Source organism: Humulus lupulus, chromosome 7 (assembly GCF_963169125.1).
Source record: "Humulus lupulus chromosome 7, drHumLupu1.1, whole genome shotgun sequence".
NCBI lineage: Eukaryota > Viridiplantae > Streptophyta > Magnoliopsida > Rosales > Cannabaceae > Humulus > Humulus lupulus.
The window spans coordinates 171,925,930-171,951,305 of record NC_084799.1 but is presented as its reverse complement, the minus strand read 5'-3'; the positions used below and the strand labels follow the sequence as shown (position 1 = coordinate 171,951,305).

Sequence of the window (25,376 nt, the reverse complement as noted above, 5' to 3'; positions counted from 1 at the left end):
TTTATCAAATCTGGAGGAATAGAAATATATGATGGCTTCTCTCTAACAACTAACTGTAGAGCTAAAGAAGTAGTTACCTTAGTTCAATACAGAATTTATAGTGTTCATAGTAGGAAGAGTCTTCCTCATTTTAAGCTTTTCTTAAGGAAACTTGCTTGTTAGTTAAATGAGGTAGTTGGTTGTCAGGTTGTATTCTTTCCGGGCAATTTGCCTTGGTTGTAATTGCTTGTTTGATCAATGAAGCTATTTTCTTCTTGACCAAAAAAAAAAAACCTTACAAAATTAATTAATTAAAAATATTTTTTTAATTATCGCATCAACAAATCCTTACTATTTTGTATGAAAAGACAAAATCTATAAGTCTTATAGTTTGGAAGTAGCAAAAATAATTCAGGAAAAAAAAAATCTACATACTTTTGGAAAAAAAAAAGATTTTGCCCATTTCAAAATGAGTGGGAATAACAAATATATATTTCACAATTTGTGGAATTTTATTTATTTTTTCCTGAAAAAAGAAAAGAAAACAAAACAACCTGGACCAGAACATTTTGGTCTTTGGTTCACACTCGGGTCGGATGCGTATTGAAGTTGGCTTTACCTTTGTCCAGTTTTGTCATCTGTTCTTGCTTATCAATGAATAGCCGTACAAAGTTTCCTGTAATCGCTTCAAAACAGCCTTTGTCTATTGCCCTTAAACAGCCCCCTTTCGTCTTCATTTTGTTACATCCGTTGCTTTTCTCAATTGTAAGTGAAAGTTTGTTTTTATTTTCCAACTGGGTACTCCTTAATTTCTCCAATTGGACCAGAAAATTGCTTAAAATCTATATATAAAGAAGAAAAAGAAAAGGCCCCATGAACGCAAAGCTTGAGTCTTGAAAACCAAACCCAGTTGAGAGAAGATAATCAAAATGCTCTCAAAGTCGTCTTTTACTCATTTGAAGGCGTCACAAGCTGCAAAGTTGGCATCACATGCAAGGGATTATTCAGAGTATCATAAATCTCGATTCAAGATAGTGGGACAGTCTTTGGGGGATAGATGGAAGCTCCATGACTTAAAAACTGGTTACCCTTTTTTTCATTTATTTACCTCTCTTCTTTAGTCACATTTTTTTGTTGTCTAAATTTTGGTACTTGTAATGCTAAAGTAACAATTGTATATTTTAAATGATAACAACAACAACAATTGTATATTGATACTTGTATTTTGTTAGACTTAAGGGCACAGTTGTTAGTTGCACTTTTAGCCATTTGACACACATTTTTAAAATACTAGTGTATGAAGTACTGCCTTTCAGTTTCTTTACTTTATCTTTGCTCTCTTGCTTAGTTGACATAAGGAAAATGAGATGAAGAAGATGGTGTGGAGGTGAAAATGAAGTAAAGTTTTAGTTGAATTGTTGAATGTGAAGTAAATTAATATATACATATATATATATATATATATACACACACACATACGTTTTTTTAGTAGCTTTGTTATTAATTGTGAAAGATCATTACGACCAAAGGAGTTGATTCATCCGAACACTCCAAATCATTCTCAAGTTTTCAGAAAACCCAATAAACTTAGACACCCAAACAACTACAAAATTGAGACTCCAAAAAATTCAATAAATTAAAGCAAAACCTTTCAATCTCTCAGCAGATCAGAAAAAGAAGTAAACTATATAGATAGGATTTCACTAAATCTGTAGGAGCAAGAATATCAAGTTTGGTTAATGATCCAGAAACTGCCTAATTGCAATATATTATTTGCACTGAATTGATTCACAGAATAACCAACTACATATTCCCAATGCTAAATTGTGGCTCTTACTAAAGTTTCACAGAACATGTTGTTAGGATAGTAGGACAGAAAGTTGGAGAAATATGCATTGAAAAAATAAAGAAAGAAAACAGAAAGCAGAAGAAATATGAGAGGATAAACGTTGCTAATTAATATTTATTTGTTTTTGGTGTTCTTTTGGCCTTGTACTCTTGTCGCTTGCTGCATGATTTGTTGCATGAAAATTTTGTTTGTTCATTTTTTTTGATAGTTTATTAAATTATGATTTGAAAGTAGCATGGTTTATTATGAAATATGACTTTTTGTGAAGGCACACATTGATAAGAAAAACAAGAGCTTTAGGTATGTTCCTGTAAGATTTGTTGCACGGAAATTCTGTTTGTATGGTATCTACCTGTTTATTAATAGACTATTGAATTGTGTTTGAACATAGCTTACTTTATTGCGAAGAATGATTCTTTGAGAAGGCAAAACATGAGCTTTAAGTTTGTTTCTGTCCCCTCATGAAAGCGTGTAAATCCACTATTAACGCATTTAACACAGTTTTTACTAGCTTTTGGGTCAGTCAGATGTCTTACTCTTTCTTTTATCAGGTCTTAAAAAAGGGAAAACTATAAAAGGAAGAAATTATAATATCTGTGTGCTTTCAATAGTCACTAGCCTTTTTTATGTATAAGTCATACATCAATAAATGTGGTATTTATGTAGACCTTTTTACCATTGTCTTACTACTATTTCAGTCTCCCTGTATGAATTAAAGGAGATTTTGAAAACTTTGTTTCTGATTCAAACTATCTGTTTTTCTTTCTCTCTCTTACAGGAAAATTAGTTTTTATATCAGTCCACAATTATCTATTGAGTTTGAACAATCTTGCAGGGAAAATGACATCTCCCTTTTTGCTGGAATAACTTTATTGCCTGAGCATTTTAAAACATATTAAAATTTTGAAATACCTTTGATGGTCTAGAGAGTTTTAGGGTTTCAATTTTATTTTTATTACCTTTTCATATTTTAAGGAAGCTTTTCTTTTTGTGTGGTCTTGAAAGGTGTAAACAAACAAGAGTATTGCAAAAATACGCTGTAATTTGCAGTTTAGTAAATGAAATATTATATTCTCAAAGTATACTTTATTGATTGAGCACAAGGTGCGGTGGTATCAATTACTTATTATTGTGTAATTTACGGTTGATATTTCTTGAAGTGTTGCAATATACCTATGTTTGACTTAATTTTAGTTACATGTTCTGACCTTGCGAATGTCTTGTTTCTTGACAGATGCAGTGCAAGAAAAGTTCAATGCATTGTTCCAGAAGACCCAAAAGTTTTTTAATGAAGTTTCTACACTAACCACTAGCCAGAGTAGAAAGCCTGTTCCTGAAAATTCTTTTGATGATTCTGCCATGGAGAACATATTTGTGGCAGAGCAGACCATCAACAGCAAAATGCCACAAGGGATTCTCTCTTTAGCTGCTATTGTATCTATTGAGCAATTTAGCAGGTGAAACTATGTTGCAGTTACTTGCTTATTTTTTTTTATATTATTATCACCTTAGTGATGACTTGCTCTCTTGTGATATTCAAATTAAAGATCAATTAAAGGTCTTCTCACAATTTGGAAATTGTTCCATCTTGGCTCAAAAGAAAGTTGCAAGAACAGGAAATCTATATATATGGGTATCACTATAGTAGTGATTATTAATCACTACTGTACTTTTGATATATTCGGTATATGAATAAGTTGTAACTTCATTTTTTTACATGATAGTGTATAATGTGGTTGCAGGAGACCTCTCACAAAATTTTAAGAAATTCCGAATAATTTAGAGTGTGGAAATAAGGATTCAAACAGCCTATTGCACGCGCGTAAAAATATTAAAACAAGCACATGTGCAATAAGTTGTTTAAATCATGATTTAAACATCCTTAATTTTCCAGAATTTTAGGAAATTTGTGGGAGGTCCCCTGTTACTACATTGCACACCATCATGAAAAAAACAATGGAGTAGCAACTTATCAATGTACCAAAAATACTAAAAGTACCTATAGATAGCGATTAAAAATAATCATTACCCAACAATTTTTCTATATATTATATATAGCATAATGCAACAACAAACTGAATAAACAGTGTTAGAAGCAAGTTAGCTATTTACACAATTTTCTCCCTGAAAGGTCACCAATTCACTTAATAAGAAAGTCATCTGGGAGACCTAGATGTAAGATGTAACTACTAATTACAGCAGATATTCTAACAGGATAACTTAACCAAGATATGGAAGAGGCTATTATCAAGTACATGAATGTAGACATAAAACAACTTGCAAAATCTTTTGGGAAAGAATTTCTAACCACTACTTTAAGACATTTAGAAATACTGTTCGGTTGATGTGATAACATTACATCCTGAGATGTTCTGCGAGATGGCTATTTTTTGGCCTTTGGTAGACTGTCCTTTTATCCGCCTACACGTCTGTGATCCTCAAATAGAGGAGTATTGTTATATTTAGGCGAAAGATTGCTTTTTTTCAATTATTTATGGCAACAATGTATTCTATGTATTTTATGGGGCATCAATGATATCTATTACCACAACTAATACAAATATGAGACCTATAAGGTAATTTATTGCTGTGGACTCATTGTATTAGTGTGTAGTGTTAGGCACAACTGGTGTCTTTAATTATCTACATTATTCATTGAAAACATTGAATGACAAATTGCCGTCCCAAAGAATCAAGGTAATGAAGAAAATTTCTTTAATATACATGTATCTCATGTTGGTCCTTATCCTTTATGGATGAGCATGTGCTCTATATATTGTTCACCATCTATTTACTTAGTAATGAAGTTAGTTTTCTCCATTTCTTTAAGTTTATTTTTCTTGGTTGTGATATTTTTTTGAATGCTTACATGTAAACTATTGCTCTTGTTACGGACTGTTAAGCCTACTAGCCTAATGTTGTAATTATCATCTGACTAGCTGAAGTTAGATCTGCAGGATGAATGGTTTGACTGCGCTAAAAATGCAGAAAATATTTAAAGCACTTGTTCCTGAATCTGTATACAGTGATGCCCGTAATTTGGTTGAATACTGCTGCTTTAGGTTCTTATCAAGGGATGGTTCAGATTTTCATCCTTCCCTTAAGGTCTGTGGTAGTTGGTAACGGGAGAATTTTTTTTTCTTTCTCTTTTCATCATGTTTGGTGTCTCACTAGACATCATATGAGTATCAATTGCAACCTGCATTGGTAAATATGTTGATACGGCGTTGTAAACTAAAATGAGCTAAGGATGTATATTTTGAAACCAATACTCTCTTTGGCTAGTCTTGGAGTGGTGTGGCTGCTGGTTCTAAAGTTGTTAGTGCAGCATAGTTTTCTATTTTGTATCCTTTGCCCTATGCTTGTTGATATCTGTATGATTTGAGACCTCTGCCCTTATCAATGTAGTATCATTGACTATTGTTGTTGTTGTTGTTTTGATACCATCGGTATCTCTACAGGAACCTGCATTCCAGAGACTTGTATTCATAACAATGCTGGCATGGGAGAATCCTTACTGTGAAGAGCCTGTCAGCAGTTCAGAAAAAGCTTCATTTCAGGTCATTCTCAGGGATCTTCAATTTATTTCTGACTTTAATATTGTTCTTGGAGTGTTGTGACCTCAAAAGAACTTAGGGGCATCCATAGTAGACATCAACGATTGACCAACTTGTACAAGTGATGATTCTTTGCTTCTCAACTAGTTTGTCCCAAAAAATAATAACTTGCTAGATTATGACTATCATGCTCAACAAGGTGAAAATATAAATTATATATAAACAAGGAAAATGGAATCTAATGCAACAGAACTCCAAATTAACACAAAAAGGAAACAAACAACCCCCCCACTCCCAAAAAAAAAGTAGGGTGGCCCAAGTCATGAATTTCTCAAGTCTATATAGTGGAGAGTTTTTCGGTGCTGAGTTCTCTATGGAGAGTAGGATAAATTGGCTCACAGTGTCAATCTTAGGAGACCATTTTTGTTTATAGTTATAATCTGCACATAATTATGCTGCTGAGAACTTTGGAAATTCTTCTATATCAAATGATGACGTAACCATGAAAGTAATTGGTCTCAGATCTTGTTTCGTCCTTGCTATTATAGGGAATGCTAGTTAAAGAGAAAGCCTTTGTTCGTATTGCTTCTGCTATTTCTGGGGTGGCGGATCGGTCAACAGCGCATAGTCTATATAAGGCTCTTGCTGGTGAGGAAGAGGGCATCTCTTTGGGCTTGTGGCTGACTTATATCAGGGAACTTCTCAGGTGAGCTCTATTTTGCTTTCTTCCGGGATTTTTTTGTTTTCATTCTTGTTATTTTTAATAATTTTTTGTTTCTATTAAAAAAACACTTTGCTCTGGTTTCTGATAACTTCTGCAAGAAGTTGTGGTACCTATGTTATATACTTTCTCACTGGGGTAGAGACCATGAAAGGTTATCAATAAAATAACAATTTAAAAAGTATAAATTGCTGTTAAATGATTTATTTGTTAACTCGTGGGGTTGAATGAAGATGTTTAGTACATTGAGCCCCATACATATATATTTTTTTAATTTCATGTCTTCTGCAAGTGGTGAAGAAACCACAATATTGGCCTACATGATGCTGGACCCAGGAAACCAGTAGAGAAAATGGGGCTTACCTGTTTTGTACAGAGTGTCATGAATCTGTTGAAGATATCAGTGCAATATCAGAAAGTTATATATTTCATTCTGTTGGTGAAATGCAAGATATTGTATATTGAGTATATACATCAGCAAATGTCTGAGAGGAGTGATGATACAGAAGAGGTGATTAGATGTACAGGTTAAGAAAGGTAAGCAAGGTCTGGTTACTGGAGAGATAAGAAGGAAAAAGCTGGTAAACTTATATTTATATGGTATTCCATGTAATAAAACTGAGAGATACATGGAAGCATTCAACAAATATGCCCCATGGTTTGCCTTATATTCTTTAAAAAGAAATCCTTACAATCCATTATTACCATGTCTATGCTTTCAATGTGTTGGGTCATTGGTTTCCATGCTTTAAGAAGCTCATGTTGTTGTATTTTATATTATGTGCAGAGTGCACGAAAAGCGGAAATCATACCAAATCGAAGAATGTTCCCACCTTTCTGAGGAGAGAGTCTTGTGCATTGGTTCCAACCAGGAACAGCCTATTCTAAAGTGGGAGGATCATATGGCATGGCCAGGGAAGCTTACTCTGACCAATAAAGCAATCTATTTTGAGGTATTCATTATTATGCAATAAGTACAATTGATTTACTATTGGGTGGATTCTATTTGCAACCATCTTTTTCCTCTCCTCACCTATGTTCTAAATAAATCACTCATAAAAAAGTTTTAAAATTTTTAACACATTCTAATTAATTTTTTTTACTACAAATTTTCCCATTAGTAAAGAAAATTGAAAAAATATATATTTTGTCCACCCGCTATTCCGCACACATGCACACATTCAAACCAAATCCTAACCAATTGAGTGCCTTGTCCAGATTAAATTTGATTATTGTTTACAGTTTTTTTTTTTTACTAAGACGTGCACTTCTCATGCAGCATGTGCCCTCTAATTATTATTATTATTTTTCCCTTGTGGTTATCAGTCAGCACAATTATATCAAATAATTTATGTTTTTAATTATGGTACAGACAGTTGGACTATTAGGCCAGAAAGGTACTATAAGGCTTGATCTTAGTAGTCAAGGGGCACATGTAGAAAAAGCAAAAGTTGGACCCTTGGATTCTATTCGCTTTGACTCTGCAGTCTCTATTTCTTCTCCTCTCAAGTAAGCGTCTGTAACATCTGTGGAGTAAGTTTAATTATTTTGTATATTTGTATTTTTCATTTTCTTATCTTAGTACCTCTAATTTTGATAGATTGAGTAAAGATGAAAGAATAAATAAAACTCATTTTAGTAAATTGGGAAATTTTAATATGTCTCACTTTAAAGAAAATGGCATTACCTATTTGCTTGATTACTAATGAGTTTCTCCTTCTTCTTTTTCTCTTTCATCATTTTGAAGGCATTTCATGTGTGTACAAGCCTGACATAATGTGTTTTATATAGGTCGAAACCATTAGTGGTAGAATTTGTTGACTTGGGAGGTGAAATGAGACGAGACGTCTGGCATGCACTTATTAGTGAAGTTATTGCTTTGCACCAATTCATCTGTGATTATGGACCCGAGGATGATGATGATGGATTGATGTCTTATGTCTATGGCTCTCACAAAGGGAAGGAAAGAGCAATTACCAGTGCTATCAATGGTACAGCTAGACTCCAGGCCCTTCAATTCATGCGGAAGTTAGTGGATGATCCCATCAAACTTGTTCAGTTCTCATATCTCAAGTTTGCGCCATATGGTGATGTAGTCTATCAAACTCTAGCAGTAAATTACTGGGGTGGACCCCTTGTTAAAAAGTTTGTAGATAGACAACCAGTACGAGCAAGATCTTCTAATGAAGTAGGTGAAAATAGTTGCCATGCTTTCGATATAGATGGAAGTGTTTACTTGCGGAAGTGGATGGGGTCTCCTTCTTGGTCTTCCACTGATTCCATTAATTTCTGGAAAAACAATTCATCAAGAGGAGTAGTTTTAAGTAAAAATCTTGTTGTTGCTGATGTAACTCTTACGGCCAAGGCAGCAGAAACTTGCAGACAAAAATGTGAGATGATTGAAACAACCCAGGCCACAATTGATGCAGCAATGCTTAAAGGGATACCTAGTAATATTGATCTTTTCAAGGTGAAGCTGTCCAGACCATTATTTCTCCCTTTATTATGATTATTTAGTCACCTCAATATAATTAACAGATTACTTGATTGATGGCTTGTGTATTGTGTGATTACTTTACTATATATGATAATCTGTGTGTATAATACACACACACATGAAGCATTATTTTATATTTGTCCAACTAGAGCGCTTTTCATGTAAGTAGTTAAGATCATAAATATAGCTTCACTATTTGAATAAGATTTATCCATATCCATTCCTTGTAGTTTTATTGTTTTGTTTTTTCTTTTCTTTTTCTTGAAAATATATATTCCAAGAAGTACTTTATTAATGATCTGCAATTGTACAAACAGGTGTGCTTTAGGTGATATTTTGAAGTTGGAGTGTGGATTTGTTTTAAATTGTTTTGAGCAAACTGTCTGTTATGAAAATGAAGAAAGCAAGATAGCCAATAGGTACAGTATAGTATGGCGAGTGAAGCTAGAGAGTATAAAGACTCTTCTTTTCTGTATATCTGATAGAAAAGAATACAAGGTATTCATACACAAGCTGAAACAAATAAAAGACTATACAAATCCCTCCTAACTGAAATAGAGTAAATACTTTAATATGATAAGTTCTAATCTAAGACTTATCATATTCTAAGACCTATCTTTCCACCTTCCATAACCGACCAACTTGATATTCTACAAAATATTGAAACAAACTTTCAATGAAATTTAGAGAGGTTTAAACAAAAACTGACTACAATAATAGTTTATAAATTAAAGGTTGAAACTTACATTATGGGACAACTAAGTTTAAAATAAATGTAGTTTTTGCTTTATGTTGTCTTATTGTAGAGGCTATTACTGAAATTAATTTTTAGCTGTTTGATATGGAAAAACATGAATAAAGAATATTGGCATTTGTTTTGTTCAGGAACTTGTGCTTCCTCTCACTATTGCTGCCAAGAAGTTTGAAAAGCTTAGGTGCTGGGAGGAGCCACACTTGACGGTTTCTTTTCTTGCATTCACCTATGCGGTAATATTCAGGTAGATCTATTGCTCTTAGATATTATAATTGTGGCAATCTAGTTATTTCAATGATATCATGCTTGTTAATCAATTTTGCTATGCCGAGAAAATAACCTGGTTGTTTCCACCCATTATTGAATTACTATTCTGTTATTAACTTATTACGAACTCTATATACCACTACTGAATTGTCATCCTTCAATTGGTAAGGTATGAAGAATGGAAACTTACCTATCACATTAATTTGTATAGAAAGACAACAAAAAAAATCACCAGAAACTAGTCTATACTCTCACGCGATGTATTTTCCAGTTAAAATTGCCTGTAAGAATGTTGCCCCATGTATTATTTATCCTGACAGCAGAAAGCATCAAATGAAGAACATTTCTAATTCTTCTACTCCTTTCACTTCCAATCTTTTTTTTTTCTTCAAGATGTTCAGATAATTATATCCTATTCTATTGTATTTAATTGTTAAATGTCCACAGTAGGGTATTCTCGATGAAACATTAGATGTCGTCCATAGATATCCCTTTCTCGGTTTGGTTAAGAGAGTGGTCTTTTGTTGTGTAATTTTATTTTTGTTTGTCTTTTGCTCTTTCTGGGAGGGTGTCTTGCCCACCTGTCTTGTTAAACCATTTTAATAATGCAACTTGTTTTATTTCTGAAAAAAAACAAAAATAAGGCAACTTGTTTTGTTTTAAAGCATCTTGCTGATAGGTGAAAAACTATCTTGGAAGATGCAATAGTGAGGTCTAAAGTTGCTAGAAAGAACTTCTAGTTTCTTTTTTCCTGGCAAAAAGTGGGCTATTTGTATTTTATTAAATATTTGGGATAAAAGAGAGAATAAGAAATTCCCCAGTGAAGCAAGACAAATTCCTCAACATAAGATCCCTGGTCAAAACATATGAGATAAGCCTTTCCATAAATTTTTGGATTTGGCAACCCACAAGGAACACAAAATTTAACCCCATCCCAAAGGCTGTATACAAGTTCACAAAATTTTTGTTGTTCCGTTTCAACCATATGCTTATCCAAATGCATTCTTCAAATTTTCCAGTATATCACTGCTATTTGAGCGATTGATTCTCCTTTTCAGGAATTTGCTGTCATATGTATTTCCTACATTGTTGATAATTTCAGCTGCGAGCATGTTGTCACTGAAGGGGCTAAAAGAGCAAGGCCGCCTTGGACGATCCTTTGGAAAAGTTACTATCCGCGATCAGCCACCTTCAAATACTATTCAGAAGATTATAGCAGTAAAGGACGCAATGCGCGATGTTGAAAATTATCTACAGGGTATCAATGTCACACTGCTGAAAGTACGAACAATTATCCTTTCCGGTCAACCTCAGGTATGTTGTGGTAACTTGTGCAATATTACAATATCTTCTTACATGGTTGTTCTAGTGCTTTCTCATTTTGTCTCTGCAATTATGTGTTTTAATTCTGTTTTCGACAATCAATAGATACGTGCTATTTGGATGCGTTGATTTCAAGCAAAAATTCCCTTTGTAGAACAGCAGTGTCTGTTGCAACAAATTTGTGTCTTGAATTTCTTTAGTTTTTACAGAAATTTTAAATTCCTACGATTAAAGTCCTTCAGAAGGAAAATAAAAATTGAAAGTGAAGCATTATATATCCAGTTATTTGAACATTGAGTTTACATAGTAATTTGATAGGCCTCCTCTCACATATGTATATGCTAGGAGGTCTAGGAAGAGTAAGGGTGTGGGTGCGGCAGGGGATAGTTAGCTGAGTTGGTTAGTAAGTTGTTATGTGAGCTATGTTAGTTTGTAGGAGGGTACACGGTACCAGCTAAGGGTATGGGATAAAAGGAAGGTGTAGAGCTGATTAATAGGTCTGAAGAAAGTAGTAGGGTGTAACCCTTTGGGGAGAGACTAGGCTCTCGAATTCCTAGTGACTAATACAACCTTTTGAAGCATTTTCATTCATTTTCTCTGTTATTCTTGTATTGTATTGCTATTTGGTTACTAGATTGGCAGATATAGTCTATCAAAGTGGTATCAGAGCATCTCGATCACCATGGGGCCAAAGAATGATTCACAATTGGAAGTTTTGGAGGACCGGGTTGAGGCAATCCAATCAGAGGTTCCCCGGGAATTGCAGGAAGTCTGATCGGAATTTCAACAGTTTCCGAAGGAGTTGGAGCTGTTGAAGTTGGAGGTTCAGAGATTACCAGCGATAGAGAAGAAAATGGATGATTTGGTCGCTCATTTAGCTCACTTGCTACAAGTTCGGGGCCAACCCACTGCCGAGACCATCGCTGCTAGTATTGATCAGCAACGTCGGGTTGTTGAGGGGGATCTTTCTTCAGCTCCAGCACCAATGTCGTCGGGGGTTCCACTTACTCCACCTCCTCCGCCAGCCTCCAGTTCGATTCCGCCACCACCCTCGATTCCTGCATATTCTTTCTACTCCGGCATAGCTTCGACCATGATTATCCCCCCCCCCTCCCCTGGATGGAGTTACCACTGTATACGGGAGACAACCCCGATGGTTGGATTTACAGGGCGGAGAGATACTTCCTTCTGACGCGAATGATAGAACCTCAGATGTCAGAGACAACCATTGTTGGCTTGGATGGAGATGCCCTCACTTGGTTTCAGTGGGAGAACTAGAGGTGTCCGATCACCTCATGGGCTACCTTGAAGAGGTTGATTATTATGCGATTTCGAGCTGTTCCCATCGGATCGATATCGGAGGAATTGATGTCCATCACTCAGACGACCACTGTGAGGGACTACTGTGTGCGGTGGGAAGTGTTAGCGTCGCGGGTCCCAGATGTTCCAGATCACATTTTGGAAGCCAGTTTCGTGCGAGGCCTGAAGGATGATATCAAAGTTGCTTTGTATATTTTGCAACCAATGGGTTTAGCCCAAATCATGGACACGACCCAGAGGGTGGAGGAGGGCCATCAGCTTTTGCACGTGGGCCCAGTGACTCGACCCACTTTTCCTAAACTCAACCTGAGTCCACTATCTCGGCTTCGATCTTCCTTGCATCCTTTCGTGGCTAGGTCTCTTGTGTCGCCAGCCCCAGCCGTGTCTTCTCAGGTGTCGACGACCACTACTCGCACCGGTGCAGTCCAACTGGCCAAGGCCCCGCCGTTCCGTCGCCTCATGGAGGCTGAGTATCAGAATAAGAAGGCCCTCGGAGTGTGCTTTTAGTGTGACAAGAAGTTCTTTCGAAGACATGAATGTGAGCAAAAGTTGTTGCAAATTTTGTTGATGACAGATGAAGAGGAACCAACACCCCCCGATGATTCGCCATCACCTTCTCCAGACTCGGGGGGAAACAATAGCCACAGAGGAGACCTTGGCTACCCTCTCTCTCAACTCCTTGGTGGGAATTACCTCTGCCCACACCATGAAGCTTGCTGGTCACATTGGGCAGCACCCAGTTACGGTATTGATCGATAGTGGGGCAACCCACAACTTCATTTCCTTGGATGTGGTCTCGGCTACGGGTCTTCCGATCACTACGACAAATTGTTCTGGGGTTCTATTGGGCACTGGAGGGAAGGTGCGCACCGAAGGCTTCTGCGCACAAGTTGAGTTGGATTTGGGTGCTTTACGAGTAGTTACTGATTTCTTGCCCTTGCAGCTTGGGGAAGCTGATGTGATATTGGGTATCAAGTGGTTAGAAACCCTTGGCAATATGCAGGTTAATTGGAGAACATTGGTTATGAAGTTTGAGATGGCTCGAGTTTGGGTCACTTTACAAGGGGATCCCAGCTTGTGTAAGTCCCCCATTTCTCTTAAAGCTATGATATCGTCAGTGGAAAGGGATGCCCAAGGATTTTGGATTCAGTTCGGGGCTTTGTCAATGGAGCACGAAGACGAGCAGCAGCTATTCCCTGTGGAAATTAGTCAATTACTCCGGAAGTTTGAGTCTGTTTTTTCGTTGCCAGGGGGATTACCACCAAACAGGAGCCGTGAGCATGCTATCAACCTTCAAGCAGGGTCGGGACCGATTGTGAGGCCATATCGGTACCCTCAAGTTCAGAAAATGAGATTGAAAAACTAGTGTCTGAAATGTTGCAAGCTGGTATTATCCGACCGAGCACCAGTCCGTTCTCGAGCTCGGTATTGTTAGTTAAGAAAAAAGATGGCAGCTGACGTTTTTGCGTAGATTATAGAGCTCTGAATAGAGAAAAAATTGCCGATAAGTTTCCCATTCCAGTTATAGACGAGCTGTTGGATGAGCTTCATGGTGCCCAAGTGTTCAACTAAGTTGGATTTGAAATCAGGCTACCACCAAATTAGAGTGGCTGCTCGGGATGTAGAGAAGACGGCTTTCCGCACACATGAGGGTCACCCTTTGGCTTAACGAATGCACCGACCACTTTCCAAGCTCTTATGAATGAGGTTTTTCGGGAGTATTTGAGGAAGTTTTTATTGGTGTTTTTTGATGATATCTTGATCTATAGTGCATCTTTGGAGGAGCACATTCAGCATCTGTTTTTGGTCTTGGATCGCCTTAAGCAACACCAACTTTATGCGAATAGAAAGAAGTGCACATTTGCTCAACCGAAGGTGGAGTATTTGGGTCATATTATCTTAGCTCAAGGAGTGTCTGCAGACCCTAGCAAGCTCTCGGCAATGGCAGATTGGCCATCTCCCAAGACGATTAAGGACTTAAGGGGATTTTTGGGACTCACTGGTTACTACCGAAGGTTTGTTAAAGGATATGGGGAAATTGCGAAGCTATTGACAGACCAATTGCGAAAGGATGCGTTTGGGTGGACACTTGAGGCTCACGAGGCTTTCCTTCAGTTGAAGAAAGCCATGTGCTCGGTATCGGTGTTGGCTCTCCCAAATTTTTCGGAACCTTTTGTTCTTGAAGTGGATGCCTCTGGCATGGGACTAGGGGCGGTGTTGATGCAGAAGGGTCGGCCTGTGGCTTTTTACAGCCAGGTTTTGTCTTCTCGGGCACGCATGAAGTCGGTCTCTGAACGGGAATTAATGGCAATAGTGCTAGCTATTTAGAAGTGGTGCCCTTATTGGGCAGAAAGTTTTTGGTGCGCACCGACCAAAAAAGTCTGAAGTTTTTGTTGGAGCAACGCTTAGTAGCTTTGGAGCATCAAAAGTGGTTGACCAAAATCCTTGGTTATGATTTTGATATCCAATACAAACCGGGCTTGCAAAACAAAGTTGCCGATGCCTTATCAAGGGTTCATGAGGACGCTACACTTGCTGCCATCTCAGTCCTTACCGTGTTGTCGATTCCAGATTTACAAGCTCACTTGACAGCTGACCCACAGCTCACTAAGGTGATCAAAGAGTTGTCTTTGGGGTAGCTATGTGGTGGTTTTTCGTTGGTTCGAGGTTGTCTTAAGTTTCGGGGTAGGTTGGTGATTCCATCTTCGTCGCCTTTTATTCCTTTGTTGTTGCAAGAGTACCATGGCAGTAAGGTGGGTGGACATTCGAGGGTCTTCAAGACTTTTCAGCGGTTGGTAGCTAACTTATATTGGCGGGGCATGTGTAAAGATGTGCAGCGGTTTGTGGAAGGGTGTTCCATTTGCCAACAAAACAAGTACCTCGCTCAATCTCCAGCCGGTTTATTGCAGCCCCTACCAATCCCTGAGCAAGTGTGGGAGGATATTTCAATGGACTTCATTGAAGGACTGCCTTTGTCAAATGGATTTGATTCTATCTTGGTAGTTGTGGATAGGTTGAGTAAATACGGTCATTTCATTCCCCTTCGGCATCCTTCTCGGCAGTCACTGTGGCAGCTGTCTTTGTGAGAGACGTGGTGAAACTTCATGGCATTCCCAGATCCATTGTGTCGGATAGGGACAAAATCTTTCTTAGTCTTTTTTGGAAGGAACTATTCAGGTTGCAAGGGACAGTTTTAAAACAAAGCACAGCATATCACCCTCAGTCGGATGGTCAAACGGAGGTGGTTAATTGGTGCTTGCAGACCTATCTTCGCTGTTTTGTGAGTTCCAAACCCAGCCAATGGGCGAAGTGGATGCCTTGGGCCGAGTATTGGTATAATACTGCTTTCACTCTTCGGCCGGTATGACTCCCTTTCGCACTCTTTATCATCGTGACCCTCCGCCCTTGATTCGCTTTGAGCCAGCAAGCACTAAGGTTTCAGCAGTGGAACAGAATTTGCAAGCTCGGGATGACATACTGATTTTGTTGAAGCAGAATTTGCATCGAGCTCAACAGAAAATGAAAATCCAAGCTGACCGCAAGCGCCGAGATGTTCAGTACAAGGTGGGGGACCTGGTTTATGTGAAGTTGAGGCCTTATAGGTAGCGCACCGTGGCAAAGCGCATGAATGAGAAGTTCTCCCCTCACTTTTTTGGTCCGTTTACTGTGACTGCTCGAATAGGTACTGCTGCCTATCGCCTCCAGCTGCCTTCCGATGCTACTATCCACCTTGTGTTCCATGTTTCACAGCTCCGAGCGGCTTTAGGACCCAACCAACAAGCCAGCACTTCCCCCTTGGTTTGACAGCAGACTTGGAATGGATTTGGAGCCTGAATCTGTGTTAGAAGTTCAGCCCGGCACGCATAAAGAACCACCCCAAGCCCTTATAAAATGGGCTAATTTACCTGACTTTGAGGTCACATGGGAAGACTTTCAGGTGATTCAGGAGCAATTCCCTCACTTTCACCTTGAGGACAAAGTGAAACTTTTGGTGGGCGATATTGATAGACCTCCTCTCACATATGTATATGCTAGGAGGTCTAGGAAAAGTAAGGATGTGGGTGCGGCAGGGGATAGTTAGCTGAGTTGGTTAGTAAGTTGTTATGTGAGCTATGTTAGTTTGTAGGAGGGTACACGGTACCAGCTGAGGGTATGGGATAAAAGGAAGGTGTAGAGCTGATTAATGGGTGTGAAGAAAGTAGTAGGGTGTAACCCTTTGGGGAGAGACTAGGCTCTCGAATTCCTAGTGACTAATACAACCTTTTGAAGCATTTTCATTCATTTTCTCTGTTCTTCCTCTACTGTGTTGCTATTTGGTTACTAGATTGAGAGATATAGTCTATCATAATTCTACTTATATGTCTATGCTACCATGAATCTATACTTGCTTGCCAAATTTAGACTGAGACTCAATTTTTATTTTCACATACAACGAGGATACTTGGAATTTCAACGTTTTTAACTATTTGTTGATATGAAGAGTGATGAAGTTAGGATTAACATATAGTGGGGCCAAATTCATTTTTTTTTTTTTTTTTTAATTTTAGGAGGGTCCAATATAAATTTGTATACATATTTATATTAATTTTTTCAAAATTACATTACACTAAAATGCAGAAAAGAAAGTTAGGGGGTCATTCTTAGTTCCCCTAGCTCGGTCAATGGACATGAAAATGATTTGTTCACGTATTAAGGATGGAGACATATTTTGTAAATTAGTCTTTTATCTGATATGCAACGCTTGGAGGCCTAGACAGCGTCTTGAACTCCAGTATTTGACTTATACATGTTCATTCTGTATGTTTTTTATAAAAACAATACAGAAACTGGTATCTTTCAACCAGAGTAGCTGTAAAAATCGTTTTTTTTATTCTTCATGTAAGTAGGAACAAGATAATTTGTTATTAATAATAAAGAAAACAAAAAACAATCTGGTTCCTAATTATTCACTTAATTCTCACCAGGTTACTACTGAGGTTGCTCTTGCCTTGTTGGCCGGTGCAATCATTCTCCTCACGGTCCCTTTCAAGTATGTTCTAGCATTTCTCATCATGGATCTCTTCACACGGGAGCTCGGGTTTCGAAAGGAAATGGTGAAGAAGTTCATGAGTTTCTTAAAGCAGCGGTGGGACATGTTGCCCGCAGCCCCTGTAGTGGTACTGCCATTCGAAAGTGACGAGTCAACATCGAAACCTCAAGTGAAAGGAACCAAGGACCAAGCTAAGTTAAAGTTAGGAAACCCTCAAAACAAGAGCAACGTTGTATAGACCTGGCATCATCTTCCCGGTAATGCTAAAAGGCTCTTTGTATATAGATCAAAGAATATTTGATTATAATACAACTATTCTTGTTTATTTTATTTATTGTTATCATATATATTTTCTTTTGAGAGGGTGTTCTTTTATCATGTTGATAAAAATTGTAAATGATGCCTCATTGGAAATTTTCTACTTTAGAGAGAAAAACACAAAAAGGTGACAAAATTAACAACAAAGTTACCCAAAAAAAAATGTGGAAATTATGTCTAGTATTTTATTTTATTTTTCAGTTCTTACATAATTACAGGAATTCATACTTTTTCCAAAATATGAGTTTTTTTTTATCGAAAAAAGAGTATATTAAAAACATAGAAACAAATTACAACTGCCAGTTCTGAAACACAGCCAAACTTACATCAAGCTCAAAAAAACAGAGACTAAATAACAAGTCAAATCATAAACTCCTAACCAATTCAGTAATTGCTTTATTCTTAACCAAATACTTTTGACTCAAACAGCCAAAAAATCTAGCTTTTAAACTCAATCTCATCATTGTAACTAAACAAAGAGGAGTGCTGGAGCAATGAGAAAAATTGCATGAATTTCTATTGCACCAGATGCCATAGACCGTAGCAGCCAAAGAAGCAACAGCAATGTGATGCACAAGATTTTTGGGCTTCCCTTCTAACCACAGCTTCCAATGAACAAATGACTTGGGCCAAATGGTAGAGCCTAACCAGCCTTTAGTCAGCTCCCAAACCTGATGGGAAAAGCTATAGTAAAAAAACAAGTGTTGATGAGATTCCTCAGCTCTCTCACAAACCGGACAGAGGCTAGAGTTCACTGAAATCTGACACTTGATCAGATTATCTCTAGTGAGCAAGTGGCTAAGAACCGACTGCCAGAGAATAAAAGGATGCTTCAACACTGTGAATCTACTCCAAACTTCCTTAGCAAACGCCACAGGAGCTCTTTGAAGCTAGTTTAGGTAAAGAGACTTCAAATTCATTTTGCCATGCAAAACCGAGTTCAATACCTTAGCTTCAGAAAATTCCTCTCTCAAATAGCAAAGCTTGCGCCAGTACCAGCTCACATCAGGTTTCAGTTGATAAGACCAAAAGGATTGACCTCTAAGATAAATGGAATCAATCCACTTCACCCATAAAACATCCTGCTTCGAAGACACAGCCCAAATGAACTTGGCCGGTAAAACTTTGTTCCAATTAGAACCCTCTTTAAAACCCAGACCACCCAATGATTTAGGGAGACAAACTTGAGACCAAGAGGAGCAATGAAACTTGTTGCGATGGCCATTAGCACCCCATAAAAAATTACGACAAATCCTATCAATTTCTTGAATAACACTAATGGGAAGCATAAAAATTTGCATCCAATAGTTGCGAATACCCAGTAAAACCGAGAAAATCAATTGAGTTCTCCCTGCAAAGGATAAGTGTCTACTCACCCAAACATGGAATCTAGCTTGCAGCTTCTTGATAATCTCACTACAATCAGCAACTTGCCATCTAGTGGGTTTCAGATTAACTCCCAGATATTTCAAGGGAAAATGCCCTTCGTCAATCATAATTGAACTCAGAATGATATTTTTAACATCAGCCACCACACCCCCAAAGTAAATGTGAGATTTGGTCAGGTTAGTAGACAGCCCTGAACTCTGACTAAATCTCAAAAAACCCTCCATTAGAAGTTCAATAGATTTGAAGGTTCCCTTACAAAATAGGATCAAATCATTTGCAAAGCAGAGGTTAACAAGCTGAAGATTCTTACACATAGGATGAAACCGAAACTCTCTATGTTGAGCAATTTGGTTAAGAAGCCTTGTAAGATATTCCATTACCAACACAAAAAGCAAAGGAGAAATAGGATCTCCTTGCCTTAAGCCTTTCCTCCCTACAAAGTTACCTTGTAATCTCCCATTCATCAGTAAAGAATAGGAAGTATCAGTCAAGCAAATCATGATCCACTGAATAAACTTACTAGGAAAACAGAAAGCAGCCAATATATCCTCCAAAAATACCCAATCTATTGAATCATAAGCCTTACTCAAATCGATTTTAATCAAACACTTAGGGGTAATAGTCTTCCTAGTATAGCCATGAAGTAAGTCTTGAAGAATTAAGATATTACGAGCTAGCTGTCTATTCTTGATAAAGGCCCCTTGATTTTGGTGAATCAGCAAAGGAAGCACTTTAGCCAACCTGAAATAAAGCATCTTTGATATGCATTTATAAAGCGTATTGCAGCAAGCTATAGGTCTATAATCAATAGCTGATACAGGAGAAACAACCTTAGGGATTAAGGACAGAATGGTACTATTCAACTCGGTCGGAATCTCTCCATGCTCAAAAAATTGCAATATCGCCTCAGTTATATCATCCCCTAAATCTTTCCAAAGAGCTTTATAAAAACCAGAACCAAAGCCATCTGGACCCGGGCTCTTGATCGAAGGAATACTAAATAACGCCTTCTTAACATCCTTCTTAGAAAAAGGTTGGATCAGATTCAGTTGCTGCTCTAAGTTCAGAACATACCCCTGCTGGATACAAGACTTGTCTGCCCGACTGGTTGCTGAGCTACCTTTTCCAAGAAAGCCTTTGAAATGATTAAAGAAATGAGCAACCACTTCTTCATTATTATCAATCATTACACCCTCTTCATTCAAATAATAAGTAATGCGGTTCCTAATCCTTCTCTGGTTAAGACTAGCATGAAAATAAACAGTGTTTTCATTTCCAAAACGGAGCCAATTAATTTTGCTCTTTTGACGAAGAAAGCTCTCGTACATTTTAGACTTACTAACAAAATCATCACGAGCCTCTTGTTCTTCCTGCTGCAGAACTCTCGATTCAGGAGATTGCTGTAATAACAGCTGGGCCTTCTCATAATTCATCTTAGCAGCTGCATACAACTGAACCACATCACCAATTTGCTTCTGATTAAACTTAGATAACATAGGTTTAAGCCTCCTTAATTTCTAAGTAATCTGAAATAAACCAGTACCACCAGTCTTTTTAGTCCAAATTCTAAGAACTTCATTCCTAAAATCCTTATGCTTAGTCCACATATTAAAAAACCTGAAGGGTCTAACCCCTGAAATCTTGAACTGAACAGTTTTGATAATGCAGAAACAGTGATCAGAAATAGTGTCCCAATTAGTTCGAACTTCAGAATCAGGAAGAGCATCTATCCACTTTTCATTGACAAAACATCTGTCCAATTTAGAGAAAATTCTAGATCCCTCCTTTTGCTTGTTAGACCAGGTGAAATGAGAGCCATTCGAGTTCATCTCAGACAACAAAGTATTAGCCCTCCAAAGCCTACTATCCTCCACTTCCAATTTAGTAACCTGTCTACCCCCTATTCGGTCATCAAACTCAAACACTGCATTAAAGTCCCTAACCACCAACCAAGGCAACTCAACCTGCTGAGAACTAGTTAAAAGAGCCCAAAGGCCTTTTGTAACGCCCTACTACCTTAAAGCCGTTACTAAGTGAAGTTTAAATGTGCAATCAACTCGTTAAACGAGGTTTTTAGAACAAAAGTGTGATTAAATAGAAGTCTAGGCTGTAATCTTTAAAAAGTACCCTATTTCATTAAAAGTTCAAGAGTTTAATATTCGGGATCCCATAACTCAGTTTACAAAATATTTACAACTCAAAACAAGTTTATAGGTAATTAATCATCAAAACTAGGGTTTGTACAGCCATTTCTCAAAAATATTCCCAACCAAAACAGTTGGGCAGGCCAAACATGTACACGCCGCCCCCACGCTCTCCGTACTCATGGCTGGTTGACTTTCTCTTTGCCCTTACCTGCAACACAGAGCACCCGTGAGCCGAAGCCCAGCAAGAAAACTCAAGCAATACATAAGATACGCATAATATACAGTCACTATAGCAGACAACTCATATCTAGCCAGACAGTCCATAAAATCTAACACATACACGGCCATGCCGTCCCAGAAGCATTACCAAAGCCTGGGATCTCGGTCTATACCGTAAGGATATCCCATGTATCCGTTGGGGTCTCACCCTAACCACGAGCACTCTATGTGCTAAGTGGTATTCTCGGCTCCACTGCCGTTCTCGGCCCTTCGCCGTTCCCGGCCCTTCGCCGTTCAATCTGCTTTTACCAAATTTAGCATTCTCAAATAACAATCAAACATACAATCGTTCGTATTAAGCTACATCCTAGCAACGATACAATTTAGGGCCGCGCCTTGCAACGATTCTATGGGCCCAAGCCCTGCTCTATAGGTGCTACAGTTTTCTTACCTGTATCCCGAGCTTTCCGATGCACCAAGGTCACAAGCACGGTCCTCTAGCACAAGCCTCTCCGAAATCCTAGTCACAACACACATAAAACACTTTTAATACTAACCAATCCCAAAACCACTTCCCGGGACCAATCCCGTACTCTCGGGACCTCTAATTCCTTAAAACAATACATTGGAGCCATCCCCCGAGTCCCCGGGCAAAAGCCCTAAAAACACAATTTTTGGCTGTCAAAAATAGCCTAGGGCCGCGACACTCTCTTCAAGGGCCGCGGCACCCAGCTGCTTTGCCTCATCCTGATGCAACCTCGCGCCGCGGCGCTCCTTCGCGAACCCAGATTTCTGGGTTTTCTCTTGCGTTTTTCCCGAGCTAAAACCACTCCAAATCATCCCAAACAAGTACCTAAGCCCCAAGACCAATTCAAAACCCCAAATAAACCATCTATCAACCTATAAACACCACCAACAAACTCAAACACACAATCACACCCAACATTCACACTTGAGTTTCAGATTTCAAACACTTAAACCTATAAACCAGAAACTTAAACCAAAGCTTGAGAAACTTAAACCATGCTTCCAAATCCTTAAACCATATCAGATACGAAAATTCAAAGATGTTTTAAACTCTTACCTCAATCAATAACTCAGCTTGAACTCCCTCCAATCCCAGCTTTAAACCAAACTCCTCTTGATAAACTAGCTGAATTCTCATGCAAAACCAGCCATGGCTTTCCTTCAGTTTTCATTCTTACCTTCTAAAATTAAGCTCAAAACTTTACAAAACAGGGGATAAATCCTTACCTCAGAGTAGTCCTTGACCTGAGTTTGATTCCTCACCCTTAAGCTCTTCACTAGCCTCAAAGAACTCAGCTCACTTCCTCTTCCACTTTGCCTTCTAAGCTCTTAGTTTTTCCTCTTCCTTCTTGATTTCTCTAGCCCTCCAAAACTTGATTTCGGTCATACCCAGCATAAAGGATCATGTATATTCATTTCCCCCCAGCCAAAGTTATCTAAACCTCTGCCAAAAGACTATCTTATCCCTCCATCAAAATCCCTTCCTAAGTAAACCTCAAGGGCTCCTTTCACCTATATTGCAAGTCTACCACTTCTCCCCCCTAAACTTGTTACTCTTAGCGGTAACTAATGGTTACCCAGGTTACTCAATCACCAGTAACCATTAATCACAAATTCTCAACTCAACTCACAAAATTCCCCCAAAGTACCCCTAGGCTCCTCCCGAGCCGGGTATAAAATCTCGTTGTGACTTTTAAGTTATCTAGCTCTCTAGGACCGTCTCGGCATGTGCATCACATTAATATCACCACACCCACGTGGTACAAACCACAAAATATAATTATCACATTTATGCCCTCAACGGGCTAAAATTACCAATTTACCCCTATCATGCAAACGGGGCTCACATGCATATTTATACCACCTAAACATGCATTCTAATCACATATTCATTTAAATTCACATATTAACGTATTAATTCACTTATTGCCCTCCAGGCATGCTAATCAAGGTCCTAAACCTTATTAGCAACTTAGGGTGTTACACCTTTCCTCTCCTCCATTGTGTTCCTACCATAAACGAAAGACAAACAAAATTTTTGACTGACACCCTTGATCTTCACCTCACAGTTAATAAGTTGGTCTTGAGACTGAGTTACTGTAAGTGAAACCACATCCTCTTTCCAAACTAACATTATTCTTCCCTCCACTGCCATATCACTATACCAATTCCAACCCAAAAATACATTGCTCATCATCTCCTCTATCTTATTCCTTTTCAGTTTTGTTTCAAGAAATGCCCCCAGACCTATTTTGTTAACAGTACAAAAATCCAATAAGGACCTTTGCTTATTCCTATTATTCAAGCCTCTTATGTTCCAACACAGAATATTACACCCTTCCATTGGATTTCAGATTCTCTGTATTACTCTTCTGCAATCTCTCTGTCTGTTTCTCCTGTAAGAGACTATATTTGTTAGCTTTCAATGTCATGGCTGTTGGACGAATATGCTTTGTCCCTCCCACTTTTTTAGGGGTAGACCAATGCATCTCCTGACCTATTATAGAAGATCCCATCACCTCATCTGTAGTCTCCTTATGTAATGTCCCACCCTGCCTATCACCCATTTCAGCTGGCGGCTCACCTTTGAAATCCTGCTGCATTGCCTTACCACCACCCAGATTAGACTGTTCCTTTACACCAGGCATTGCTCTTATTTCATCTCTTTCAGAAGAACCCTCTGGCTTTTCATTGATCGGACCCGCAACTTTCTGTTTTGGTTTCCAAACAGTCTCCTTAGTGAATCTACAACTAGTAGCTATATGGCCTAGATTTTTACAACACGAACAACGGGTAGGAAGCCATTCATATTCTATAGCTTGTTCCATCAATTGACCACGTTCATTGATAAAGTTTATGCATTGAGGAACTTGATCTGAAATCTCAACATCTACAAGAACTCTAGCAAATTTCACCATAGATTTCTCCCTAGTTACCTTATCCACCATCATAGGCTTACCAATAGTGCTGAGCAAAGCACTCAAACTTTTCAGACCCCAATATTGAAGTCCCAGGTTTGGCAATCTAATCCAAACCGGCACATATTTTATCAATCTCATCTTATCAAGATCTGTCGACCAAGGCCTCAGTAAGACCGGTTTCCTGTCAAAATGAACCACACCAGATTCCAACACCATATCCGTAGTTGCTTCATCCCAAAATTTCACTAGTGTGTGACCGACATTCATACGAGCCATTCTCTCAATCCCTAGCTTACCCCAAAGACGATTAATGAAACATTCAAACACAGCTAAAGGGGGATTAACACCTAAAACAACACATACCATAGCTGATTGCCAGAAAGAAGCTTCCACTTCTATCTCCTCCCTTGGTGGTGCTCGACTCAATTTTGAAAATGAGTTTTTTATTTTAAGTTAATTATATGAAATTGTTTGGGTGCAAATTTTCCCAAATCAATAATTTTCTAAAATAAGATAGATCATCTTCTTCCAAATGTAGATCGATGATGTAGTCTTGGAATACACATTCAGTTTGACTCAATTGACTTTGTGAATGTGTTATTCGTAAGAATTGAAAGATTACACAAAAGGGGATGTTTAAGTCTCCAAAATGGGCCCCCACAAAAAAAAACCTCCAAACTGGGCCCAAGCAGGTCCCCAAAATGAGTATCTCATCTACTATTTATATATATAAAAAAATTATGTGAAAGTTAATAGAAAGAATTATCTTGATTGGTTCACATATCAATCTTTTCATTTTTTTTTCTCTCTTCTTTCTAATCAAACTTTGAGCTAAATAATAGAGTAATTAGTTATTCTCTGTTCTCTTTGAGCTCTTCTTCATCTTCTTTCATTACTCTATTTAATCAAATCATACCATACGTTTAATTTAACTCAAACTTAATGCATTGTGCTCTTATGAGCTCTACTGAACTCTGCTCTTCAACGAACTCATTCTGAGCTCTTTTCTCAAATAAGCTCATCCTAAGTTCTTTTATTCACGATGAGCTCATTTAGAGC

The 25,376-nt window shown here is 38.1% G+C and overlaps 2 protein-coding genes across 4 annotated transcripts; one reads left to right on the top strand and one right to left on the bottom strand.

Moving 5' to 3' along the window:
* The first annotated feature begins 511 nt into the window (after window positions 1–511).
* LOC133788819 (uncharacterized) lies at window positions 512–17,656 on the top strand. Of its 3 annotated transcripts, none has more exons than XR_009873387.1 (11): window positions 512–1,062; window positions 3,063–3,285; window positions 4,786–4,933; window positions 5,290–5,388; window positions 5,934–6,091; window positions 6,894–7,059; window positions 7,479–7,615; window positions 7,898–8,576; window positions 9,489–9,601; window positions 10,727–10,938; window positions 17,232–17,419. XR_009873387.1 is itself a non-coding variant. In XM_062226422.1 (11 exons), exons 1-11 carry the CDS (start codon window positions 909–911, stop codon window positions 17,532–17,534), a joined length of 2,436 nt encoding a protein of 811 aa, XP_062082406.1. In that variant the 5' UTR covers window positions 515–908; the 3' UTR covers window positions 17,535–17,656. The 3 variants fall into 3 exon arrangements, 2 of the variants coding, with proteins under 2 accessions (XP_062082406.1, XP_062082408.1); XM_062226422.1 differs by having other exon boundaries at window positions 515–1,062; window positions 10,683–10,938; window positions 17,232–17,656; XM_062226424.1 differs by lacking the exon at window positions 512–1,062 and having other exon boundaries at window positions 3,148–3,285; window positions 4,778–4,933; window positions 10,683–10,938; window positions 17,232–17,656.
* Window positions 17,657–20,520: 2,864 nt separating this feature from the next.
* On the bottom strand, window positions 20,521–24,683 carry LOC133792368 (uncharacterized). Its single transcript, XM_062230267.1, has 3 exons — window positions 23,765–24,683; window positions 23,381–23,643; window positions 20,521–20,967 (listed from the first exon to the last, which is right to left on the bottom strand). Exons 1-3 carry the CDS (start codon window positions 24,681–24,683, stop codon window positions 20,521–20,523), a joined length of 1,629 nt encoding a protein of 542 aa, XP_062086251.1.
* Between the last annotated feature and the right edge of the window lie 693 nt (window positions 24,684–25,376).

Excerpts from the sequence above, each read along its gene's own strand:
- LOC133788819 (XM_062226422.1), top strand. The coding sequence starts at position 909 with ATGCTCTCAAAGTCGTCTTTTACTCATTTGAAGGCGTCACAAGCTGCA. Across the intron at positions 1,063-3,062 it reads GCTCCATGACTTAAAAACTG|ATGCAGTGCAAGAAAAGTTC; the intron begins GTTACCCTTTTT and ends GTTTCTTGACAG. Across the intron at positions 4,934-5,289 it reads ATTTTCATCCTTCCCTTAAG|GAACCTGCATTCCAGAGACT; the intron begins GTCTGTGGTAGT and ends GTATCTCTACAG.
- LOC133792368 (XM_062230267.1), bottom strand. The coding sequence starts at position 24,683 with ATGGTATGTGTTGTTTTAGGTGTTAATCCCCCTTTAGCTGTGTTTGAA. Across the intron at positions 23,644-23,764 it reads GACAGAGAGATTGCAGAAGA|GTCTGGGGGCATTTCTTGAA; the intron begins GTAATACAGAGA and ends TTAACAAAATAG. Across the intron at positions 20,968-23,380 it reads CAATGGAGGAGAGGAAAGGT|GTTGAGTTGCCTTGGTTGGT; the intron begins GTAACACCCTAA and ends AGTTCTCAGCAG.